The 10,958-nt window shown below is 44.9% G+C and overlaps 1 protein-coding gene across 1 annotated transcript; it reads right to left on the bottom strand.

The window, feature by feature from the left end:
• Window positions 1–437: 437 nt before the first annotated feature.
• On the bottom strand, window positions 438–9,132 carry gcgra (glucagon receptor a). The gene is made up of 13 exons (XM_068749946.1): window positions 9,079–9,132; window positions 8,262–8,358; window positions 7,016–7,123; window positions 6,793–6,890; window positions 6,478–6,572; window positions 5,509–5,698; window positions 4,541–4,700; window positions 4,354–4,414; window positions 3,855–3,924; window positions 2,392–2,480; window positions 2,148–2,292; window positions 881–922; window positions 438–803 (listed from the first exon to the last, which is right to left on the bottom strand). The coding sequence occupies exons 1-13, from the start codon at window positions 9,130–9,132 to the stop codon at window positions 438–440; spliced, it is 1,575 nt and encodes a 524-aa protein (XP_068606047.1).
• Between the last annotated feature and the right edge of the window lie 1,826 nt (window positions 9,133–10,958).

Raw genomic sequence — 10,958 nt, 5'->3', positions numbered from 1 at the left:
GTACCACAAAACACATTTAATATACATCACAAACTGAAGTAGAGGTTCAAGAGAGGACCCTGTCTCTTTTTGTTTTTGTTTGTTTGTTTGTTTGTGTCACTGCTATTTGAGGTTTCCAGCTTTTTATTTATTTATTATTTTACATGGTTTGTCTGCCTTGAGATGCTGTTGCCAACTTGTCATACTGTTCAACATGCATGCGTCTTTCCATTCCAGCCTCACAGCATGTTAGACGTCCCAACCTGGATGTCTGCCATATTGTTTTTTGGGCTGTGGAGAGGCCTGAGTGCTCCCAGTGGCACTGATCTCTGGGCTCTTAGAAGTGACTCAATCAGCGCAGGTCGTCGCAGCCACCCAGGGCCGTTTGTCAGAGCCAGGCGAGAACTCCGCGCCCACAAAACAAACTCTCTTCATCAAGTCCGAGTTTGCAATGCCTTTCACAGGTGGCTCTCTGTGCTCTCACTCTGACCCTCGTAAAACTGCACCGTGTCTGTAAGGCTAACATTCTCCGCCAGGTCGGAGTTCCTCCTGGCTTCCCTGTGCAAAGGGGAAGCAGACTGATCTGCCTCCTTGCTCTGAACCATCCCGTTGTGGCACGTGGCCACAAGCATGCGCCTCTCCTCCGGGGGGCAGACTGGGGTGGAGGTTTTGGTGATGTCTGGGAGGTGAGGCAGTCGGGAGACGTGGTTCAGCAGGCTGCTCGTCTTTGTGTTGGGGGTATTGCTGTAGGTGTGACGGTACTCCTCCTCGATGTTCCGACCCAGCTTCCAACGTTTCCACTTTTTTAGGATCTCGGACTGCACCTAAAGAGTCAAGAGCTATTGGGAGAAGAACTAGGGCGTGGCAAAGGTATGGCTTTCATGCAAATGAGGAGACTCACTTCCTTGTTGACAAAGCAGTACAAGATGGCCACCAGCAGACCCTGTGGGCACACAAGCAACAATGAATAACGGTCCAACGTTGACGGAAAGGTCCCCTCCTTATGATTTCACATAGTGGGAGCTATTAAACAATGTTTTGCGCAGCTGCAAGCCACTTTGCAGCCGAACCACTGAGTGCAGTCGTGCACAATGTAGACATAGATACAGACATAGAAACTGTGTCCTCTTTGAATTCGGAATTCTGATTGCTTTCTCTGTTCTCAATCACTCTCTTAATCAAGTCAATTTTCCACATTGGCCGGGCTATAATCTTGATGCACGTCATCTGTTTCCCCGCAGCGAAAAGGTCGCTATCATCACGTCACAATACGTCACAGCCAGTTAGCAGGACTGGGCAAGATGGAACCGTAAACCCTCTCGGCACACATGTGAAGCTCAATTGTCCTGTGACCGGTGGAGTCAGACATGCAGACGTCCGAAAAGATCGCAGACGAGGCTGTTTTTTGTTTTGCTTGCTGTTCGGCAAGTACAGCATGAATCTTGGTTTTGTCAAGGTGATAAATGGATTTCACAGTCGTGTGACTTCCACTTACTCCTAATATTCTCTCCGATTTAAATCAAAGTCTCTGGTTGAACTTGTTTATTCTCATTAGGTACGTCTTACACTAAAGCAGTGCTTCTCAATTATTTTCTGTCGCGCCCCCCCTAGGAAGAAAAAAACATTTCGCGCCCCCCCCGAAAAAAAAAAAAAACTTTTGTATCCTTACTAACATACAAAGAATTATGAAAAACAAAGAAATATAGATCAACTTACAACAAAGAATAACTTTATTACCATTTTTTTTAGTCTGCAACAGAAAATGAGGAAGTTAGGTCTTTCTTCTTCTCCCACCGTAGATTGTTTACAACCGCTCTTCTTCTGCTAATCCTCCCTGCGCGCACTCTGACAATCAGGGCGCCACTGCCAACTACTGGAGCGGATGTGCAATTACACTTTACTCTCGTAAGGCAAATAAACATTTTCTCCGCGGTCACAGGCGCCCCCCCTGACATCGCACCGCGCCCCCCTAGGGGGGCGCGCCCCACCATTTGAGAACCACTGCACTAAAGACACAACCGGAGGAATTGTGGATTCATTAAGGGCCTCATAAAGTTCAGACTGAACATCCAGAGACATTGCGATGAATCTAAAGGACAATGCAGTGTTAGCCCATAAGAGGTGTCGATCTGTGTGACTTCCAGCAATGAAAGAGACTCGGGTTCAACCTGGAAGGAGGAAAAGAAGAGGTCCATGAAGAGCTTCGTGAGATGCAAACTGATGGTGCCCTTGGTGGACTCGTCTATCAAAAAGATGAAGACCACCTGATGGATGCCCAGAAGTGGGATCAGGGTTAGCGTGGACTTCGCCAACCTGAGACGGAAGGGACGGGAGACAAAGAGGGAGAAGCCAGAGGATGAGTGGAGAGCATAAAATGAAGCAGTGAGAGTAACCGTCAATATTTGCACTCACCTGAATTTGTAATCCGTGTACCTCATTTGGTGCGCTCGAAGTTTTGACACAAGAATTTTGATGATGTGGATGAATATGAGGAAGTTGATCTGAGAGAGAGAGAGAGAGAGATTTCATTGAGAAATTCCACTTGGAATCCTCAGCGATCAGTCATTCTGGGAACATGTCTGTGCATTAGTAATAACGGAGCAGAAACCAGACTTCCTATATTTGAGTTGTTGTTGGTTTTTTTTGTCTCCCACAGCGTCCCCTCCCCTCTCGTCTCTCTGTGTTTGTGTTAGGTGGGTCATGTCCCCACAAACCTGATTCTTGGCTGGGCTCCACGCCCGGCCTCCATCTACTCATCGTCTGCATAGCATCAACTCTGACTGCAGATTGTTCAGATAATCAGCAGCTCTACTGGTTTCTCTCGTGCTGACTGTTTACCCGACGGCCAAGTCCTCCAGCTCCGGCCAAATACACTTCGGCCTTCATCAGCCAAACATTCAAGAGACGAACTGAACATCAACGCTCAGAATCCATTAGGAAGGTCATCTACCGACCCCAAAGCTCGCAACACGTCCAAATAATATTCAGGATCATGTGATCCGGGATGTACGTTTATGGTACTCCTGGAAAATTAACTACTGGAAGGTAACAAATGAATCTATATACTTGAACGAAGCTAAATTCATTCATTCATTTTCCAACCGCTTCGTCCGTTAGCTGGAGCCTATCTCAGCAGTCGAGGGGCGAGAGGCGGGGCACGCCCTGGACAAGGCGCCAGTTCATCGCCAAAACTAAATTGTAGCTGAAATAATGTGGATTCGGAGAAAAATAAATCAAACTTCTGAAGTAGAAGTCTCAAAATCCTGAAAGGCCGTGTGCATCAAATATAACACGTTCTTCATAGGTAGCCTCATGCATCGCACGCACACACATTTGTTCAGCGCTGAGGAGAGGAGATGTGCAGTTTGAACACGGTGGGTTCAGGAGAAAGAGGGAAACACTGACGTGGGTTAGGGTTAGGCCCTCCCGTTCCTGCGACAAATCAATCACAGGAATTCCTGTGGGAAACAGGCTCCTTACATGAGGATTAATGCATGGAAAAAGTCGGCAGGACTTTGAGACTGATCTGATGAATGAACCATAACAAAATATGAATTGTATAAAAACTCAAGCCGTACCAAGATCTGACCAAAGCACACTTTGCGCTTGGCCACGCTAAAAAGAAATCGGTCACAGGGCAAGATAAGATTATCTTTTTTAGAAGCCTTTAACATGTTTCCCAGGTCGGTTACAGAACATTCTTTTTACACTTTGTGATTAATGATCAATGCGCTAAATACAAATAATAATTAAAAGTCTTGTATAACGCAAATTAGATTGTCGAGGGAACGGCATATGATGATTTTGAAAGGAAGACGGAACGGTGGGGGAAAAGCAAGACAGCAACACAATGAGAGGGAGGAAGGGGAAATTACCACAACTGCCACCAGTATTGGAGCCCGGATGATCCACCAGTAATACATGTTTATATTTTGTTCCCAGCACCTAAAAAAAAAGAATAGTAGTGGAGGAAAGATCAAAGAGAGCCAGAAATAATTTTCCTAACATGCTTTCAACATAGTTTGACATGTGAGAGACTGATGCCTAAGTTGTTCCACCAGAGGCGGCACGCGGCACCATTGTGTGTTTTTAAAGCTTTACGTAACAACACAATGCATCGGGGGGTTTAGAAAGCCCCGCCGTAAAATCCCTCCCAACACCATTTATGGACTCTGAGGGGGTTGCACGGTAGAGAATGGGGTGCTGATCGCGATCTTGAAGTATTAAAAACATGCAAAGGAACTGTTTTGACATGGAATTTAAAATTTGCCTTGTGAGAAGTTTTTCATTTCAGGTTAATGACCTAAAATATAACATGTTGCATAGATATGCTCAGCATCCTGAAGATGAAGGAAGCACGATGGTGAAACTTACTCCTCATTTTCATAGAAGTATTTCGCTATAACCCAGGGAACAAGGAAAATTAAGGGGGTACCTGCAAAGAAAAACAACAATTGAATGCAAAACTTTCTACATCAGTGTCGTATCTAATTACATTTATGAGGGGGGGGTCTGGTTGGATTCATCTTCATGTCAAATATTCAAGCACACGTCGTCTCACCCCAGCCAATGCACAGGTAGATTTTGAAGTAGTTCCTCTCTGTAAACACGGTGATCACCAAGAGGTTGTGGAGGTAGATGCCTTCCACCAGTAGCCAGTAGCTGTTGGCCATGATGCTATACTGCATCATCACTACTGCGATGCGGCAGCTAATCGTTGTCTGCAAGACAGCAGTGTAATAAAGTTTCCTGAATGACAAAAAATATCATGTTTAACATGATTCAGCTGCTACTGGTATAAATGGAGGCGTCAGAGCTGCAGCAGATGGGCGATTAGCAGCTGCCTCACCCTGGCACAAGATGAGGATTGTATTTTATGCTTTTTTATTTTACTAAACATACTTATTTATAATGCAAAGTTGTTAAGCTACAGCTTTGGCTCCATTGGGATGCTACAGCTGGAATTAGCTTGTCTTAAAATATTACAAAAGGTCAACAAGGATACATTTGTTGGTTTAGATGTGGGAATTAGGATATCAACAGAATATCAATGACAATGTTTAAAATACATTTAGCATCATCGCCTGAAAATAATAAGCATTGAAGTTTTTGTCCCTTGAAACGAGCACTTTACATCTACAGATGAAGCAGGGCCTCGGTGTCGAAACTACGGCACCTCAGAATGGACAAACAAGTCTCACAAGAGTCTTTCAATCCTATGTTCTTTTGTATCATAATCTTTGCGTCATTATGCAAATGAAGGTAAAAATGATAACTGAATTCGGTGGAGATATTATTTAACATGCGGAAAAGAAAATCATCCCAGAATGTTGTTTTCTGTCCGTGTTCCAATCATCATCCAATCTTGCAGGGAAATGAAAAATCTGTCCTCCACCATTCCAGAATGGACCCACTACTCTCCCCATAACGAAAAAAGAACACAAACCTCTCCCTCTAATCATTTCAGTGCTGCCCCTCAAAGATCGCTGTCAGACGCCGCACTTTATCATGATGCAGATCACGACTGACCTCGTTGTTGACCAGCAGCTCCACTGGAGGCATGGATGCCTTCGGGAATCCCTGCTCCTGGTCCCTGAGCCCCTGCGACGTGATGTTGGTAGCCTCCAGCAGGGCGTCTTTAATAAGGATGGACAGCGCTCGCAGGATGAAGGAGGCGAACAGATTCATGTGGATGTTGTTCCTCATGCAGTGCAGTTTCCTGATGAATGACAAGAAGCAACAAGGAGGGCTGTTCAAACCGTTCAAGCAATTGACGGCTAAAGGAATTAGCTTGAGATTTTACGGTTGTTGCGTCTGACTTGAAGCTAAATGAATAAATCACACCTTTTAAGGGGACAGAAACGGAGATAGTCATCACGACTCTCTCCGGATCAACCCCCCCCACCCCCTTTGTCCACCTACGTTGCACATATTAAGTGTCTTTGTAATTTATTGTAATTTATGTAATTTATTGTCATTCATTGTCATTTTGCATCAGTGGTGGAATTTATTTTAGATTAATTGTTAGTTTGCATCGGCGGTGTAAAATCATTTGATTTTTCTAATGTTACTTTGCATCAATTGAGTTATTGAATATTGGTTTTATTTTTATTTGTATTGTTAAATTTGTATTGTTAATTGTCGATGATTTATGTACGAAGGACTTTCAACGGAAACAAGACCGCAAGGGCTTTTTTGAAATGCTCCTCTTAGACAGGATGTTTGACTTTATTCGTACTGTAATACATGCTACTGTGTGACTGTACTTGTACTCTAACATTCTATCTAATAAATATATTCATCATCATCATCAATTCCACTCTCGAGTCAGTCTGTGAAGCCTTCGGCGATGTGTTTAAATTCATGGTTTTCAGCACATCAACAACGTTCTGTGTTAATCCAAACACGTGCTTGTTGATCCAAAGATATAAAAGGACTCGAACGGCTTCCTCACAACTCCCTCCGCTGCTTGGATGTAAGACTGAGAGTTACCGTTACCTGAAGAATACGAGGACTCCAAGCGCCAACACCAGAGCCACCAGAGATAAGGAGTAGCCCACTGTGTACATGACCCAAATATGGCCGTAGTACTGCTGCAAATGTAAACACAAACAAACACACGGACTTTAGACTGATATGGCCGACATGTGACGAGCTGATTTCAGTTTCACCTTGAACTCAAATTACTGTGTGTGTGTGTGTGTGTGTGTGTGTGTGTGTGTGCGTGCGTGCGTGCGTGTGTGTGTGTGGGTAACTTTTACTTTGTGTCTCTTAAGAATAGAATGAATAATGAGCGACAGAAACGTTTCTTACCAAACTTGGATTACTGGAGTCACACTCGCTGGTATTCTTCAACGTCATCACCCACTGGCCGTTGGCGTCACATTCCTGATACACCATGCCGTGCTGAACTACACGCACACACACACACACACACACAGAGAGAGAAAGCATCTCTGTGATCATCATGCACAGGTGTCTTTCTCCTGCAGGATATTTTAATTCCCTCTGCATCATCCATCCCACACAGATGTACCTTCATGGTACCATGGCAGATACCAAGGACACGACACACTGACGATTGAGTTGGGGAGTCCATCAGGCCAACAGGCGTAATCGTCAAAAGTCCTGTTGCAGACGAGGCCTGGGGGGGGGTAAACAACAGAAAGACGAAGTGTTGGTAGATTTGTCCATGTGATCACAGCTGGAGCGTTGCTGCCAGGAGTAATTAAAATCATAAAACACAGTATTTGCCTCTGGATGAATGCTGCTGGTGATCGTTACGCCTTTCATCTCACTGTCATCACTGACCTTCCTGGTCGTCAGTGCACAGACTGGTGCGGCAGGCCTGTCTCTTCTACCTTCTATTGAATTCTTATTCTCACGAGATGCCAGGAAGTGTGTGTGTGTGAGAGTTCTGCCTGTTTTAAAGATGAAGCGTCAGGTTTTTTTTTATCTGTCTCTACTCCATGCTATAATGCAACTCAAGGGGCAGCGTTTTCCGTGCAGTAGAACAGAGTTGATGGAGCAAACCGGAGCTCTCTCACGTTGAGCAGAGAGCAGAGAGTGTGTTATAGCGAACAGAAAACGGTGAGCAGCCCCAAGCAGAGCGATTATACAGAACTTGCTGCTTCTCCACAGTCCGGTAACCGTCGGTTCTGAGCATTATCTGCACCACTGGATCAGATCGTCGCCCCGGCACCACAAGGTGATGGCAAATAATGATTTTCTCTCTCCACTATGAATGCAAATTATACGCAAAAGTACATCATCGCATTACCTTCTCCAAAATGTCCGACAGCCAATGATTACCCAACGATGCTTTTCTCCGTGGATGAAGATCCTTAACGCCAAAAATGTTTCTCCATTGGTGATGTGCAAAAACAAGCCGAAATCAAGTGGCCGAAATCAACGATTTTATTTGAACTATGACTCATTCTTTTTTTTTGTGAAAGACGCCATCTATCCTGTCCCTTTTAGGTCAGCTCTTCAGAGCGGAGAGAATTGTTTATGCTTTGCTACTTTGGTGCTTTATTTCACTCACACACGTCTCTTAGCTTCATTTTTGATCACGTCAGACACCATCATCCTCCACTTCTTTCAAATCCATTGTATTCCGCAACTCAAGCACCAAACAGCAAATCAAACAGACAATCAATCAGTCATATCAACTATCAAAGCGCAAAAAGAATTGTGTTTCCGGGCTCATTTCTGCAAAAACGTGGTCAGAAATATTACGTAGTCATTTCGATTTACGGCGAGCGACAGAACGTTCAGCTCACCGGTGCTTGGTGCTTCTCGGCTGTTGTTATAATCACATTCCATCATATACAATTCCCAACTCTCCTTCAGCTTATCCAGGGTGGCAGCAGGGGACACCTAGCAGGAAGTAGAGTATGTAAAAAAAACAAGGAAAGGTTAGTTAAAGACGGCATCGGTAAAATGGTGTGTCATCTGGATGCGCTATAAAGCAGGCAGATGGATTCAGAGGCTTCTTCAGCGTCTGAGACTCTTGGATGATGGAGAATCCCCACAGACATCAAGGACTTTATAAAGTTTTTCCACTTCCGTTCAAATTGCATTTTGTTTTTTGGTTTTTTGTTTTGCAATTTCTCTTAAATGCTTTCTGCCAAACGTTGTGGGCGGGGCATGGGTCTGCAACGTTAAAGAGACGTGCAGGACTGCTGGCGCGTGCTTTGTGAAACGCTTCCCATTCTGTAGTTGATGAAGTGTTAGCAGGGTGATGAAGAAAAACAATGAGAAGCCCACACCTTTTCCACAAACACTGAAGATAATATCGGGGGGGCACTAACTGAACTCGCTTTGTTGCACTCCACTTCATATATACAGTAGCTGTAAAACAAGCCACCCTCACAATCGGGATATAATTAATCATTGCTGTGTCCCGCTCTAATGTGTGTGTGAGAGCTCTGGCTTGTTTCAGAAGGCAGCAGAGCCAAAGAAGCAACACCCATCCCCACAGGGTGAAGGCCGGCGACTAATGGAGGTTCACGCACTTTCACTGGATCGCCCCACCTATGGAAAAATGTCTACACATGTATGCAAGTGTGTGCGTGTGTGAGCGCTCTAGGGACGCACCTGGATGCTGCAGTAGACAATAAGCACTGCCAAAAGGAGGAACAGCCGGGACATGCCTTGTTCCTGCTGTGTGTGCCGGGTTGGGATACTGCAGGACACGGAAGGATTTTCACCTCATAAGGGGGGCTTATCTACTCTCGCCACACTGCCTGGATGAGACAGAGACACGCAATCAATCAGAGCTCATTGCAAACACTGTTGTCGCCTCAGCTCAACTTTGCTTTGCGAAACATTTGAACCAAAACAGGAAAAGGGCTGGGTCGAACCCATCACGCTTGCATTTGCATTGAGATTCGAATGGCTGCAGAAGAAGCAGGGGCCAGATAAAAGTATAGCCGACGACCAACGGCTGATACCGGTTGCACTATTTAGATTCTTTTTGCGTCTGGAAGAAAAAACGCAATAAATGTATGCATTTGTTTTTGACACAACAGCTGAACTGAATGGACAGACAGACAGACAGACATGGTCTCTGTTGTGTTGCAATAATGTTTTTTTTATTGTGCTTCCCAGAGCCAACCTGCCCAAGACACAATAGTGGTGCAACATGTACAAAGCAGGTTCAATTAATAGAGCAATGCCTTGTTACACAAAGCACAGCTGGATTACGCAACAGGACGGACTAACTAGAGGGGCTGTATCCAGAAAATTAAACATGGGGACAAGAACCTCAAGGAAATGCACTATTCCCCCCCCCCCCCCTCCGGTGGAACAGCTGCGGCTCGGCACTGTCCACTTCATCCTAAAGCCTAAAGTCAGGCTCTCTCATCATGGCACCAGAGGTCACTCACCTGCGTTTCGCTGGACGCCACAAACTCCCCCCCAAGAGATTTGGTCGAAGCCGGAGAACAGAACAAAATCTGAAACGTTTCTGCAAAAAACACCTTGACCATGGAAACATTTTTGGCTAAAACGTTTCAAATTCCATTCTGTTCTAGTCTTGTGGCAGGGAGGAGGATGTGTTAATGTCAAATGTACTTTGTTTACATGACTCGAGCGATAAGAGAACATTGTTCCATGACAGCTGTACAATGCCTGATGTATGTACTCACGGGTACTTCAGTTGATATCAGTATTTTTTTGGGGTGTAGGTGTTTTTTTTTTTTGTCAATAAGTGTCAAAAGTCTCGGTTCAAATGTTTGCCGGGGGGGGTCAAGATTGAAGGCCTTTAGAAAACAAAGCTCCAATGGAAATCAGTCTGCAGATAAAATCTAACCCAGAGAGCCAAAAGAGTTCAACAACCACAGGATGCAGTTAGCATTAGCTGTAGCACAGATCGACTGATTGTCATTGGCGCTTCAGGGATCAGAGTCACTCTTGTCTGGTCTCACATCCGGCCGGGCCTGAACCCGTGAGGCTGAACCATTACCACCATCACACGTGTCACATTTCTGTTTCCACTGCTTGTGGTGATTGAACGTGCACATAGGCCTACAGCAAAGAGGCTGGTGCACACACACACACACACACACGCACACACACACACACCTACACAGATGGCTCGGTGCATGTCGCTTCCTGCATGCGAGAGACAGCTTTCTCAGGGATTCCCTCCTTCGCTCTCCCTCAGACATATGATATATATCATCATATTTCTTTTCCACTGGCGGACGCCGCCATCAACAACCTCACAAACAAACAGGAAGACGGAGGATATTTACAACCTGTATGGTTTGATTTTGTCCGACAGGAATATAACAGCGGTAGCAATTCTGGAAGGCTTTTGAAGCAGTGGCTAAAAAAAAAATCACATAAAATGTGACGACAGAGGTCAGATGGTGCTGGACCGTCTCCGTTGCCTAGAAGCTGTTTACAAAAACAACCAAACCATACAAAAACTAGAAACCTTTGCTGCGTTCAAACTTTTACAAATGTCACCT

This window comes from Brachionichthys hirsutus, chromosome 16, assembly GCF_040956055.1.
Source record: "Brachionichthys hirsutus isolate HB-005 chromosome 16, CSIRO-AGI_Bhir_v1, whole genome shotgun sequence".
In the NCBI taxonomy this organism is placed as follows: domain Eukaryota; kingdom Metazoa; phylum Chordata; class Actinopteri; order Lophiiformes; family Brachionichthyidae; genus Brachionichthys; species Brachionichthys hirsutus.
Note: the sequence above shows the minus strand (reverse complement) of the source record. Positions and strands in the feature narration are given on the sequence as shown.

Coding starts and splice junctions, on each gene's coding strand:
- gcgra (XM_068749946.1), bottom strand. CDS start 9,132: ATGTCCCGGCTGTTCCTCCTTTTGGCAGTGCTTATTGTCTACTGCAGC. Junction 4,415..4,540: donor CTACCTGTGCATTGGCTGGG/GTGAGACGACGT, acceptor TTTTCTTTGCAG/GTACCCCCTTAATTTTCCTT. Junction 2,481..3,854: donor CAATACTGGTGGCAGTTGTG/GTAATTTCCCCT, acceptor TCTCTCTCTCAG/ATCAACTTCCTCATATTCAT.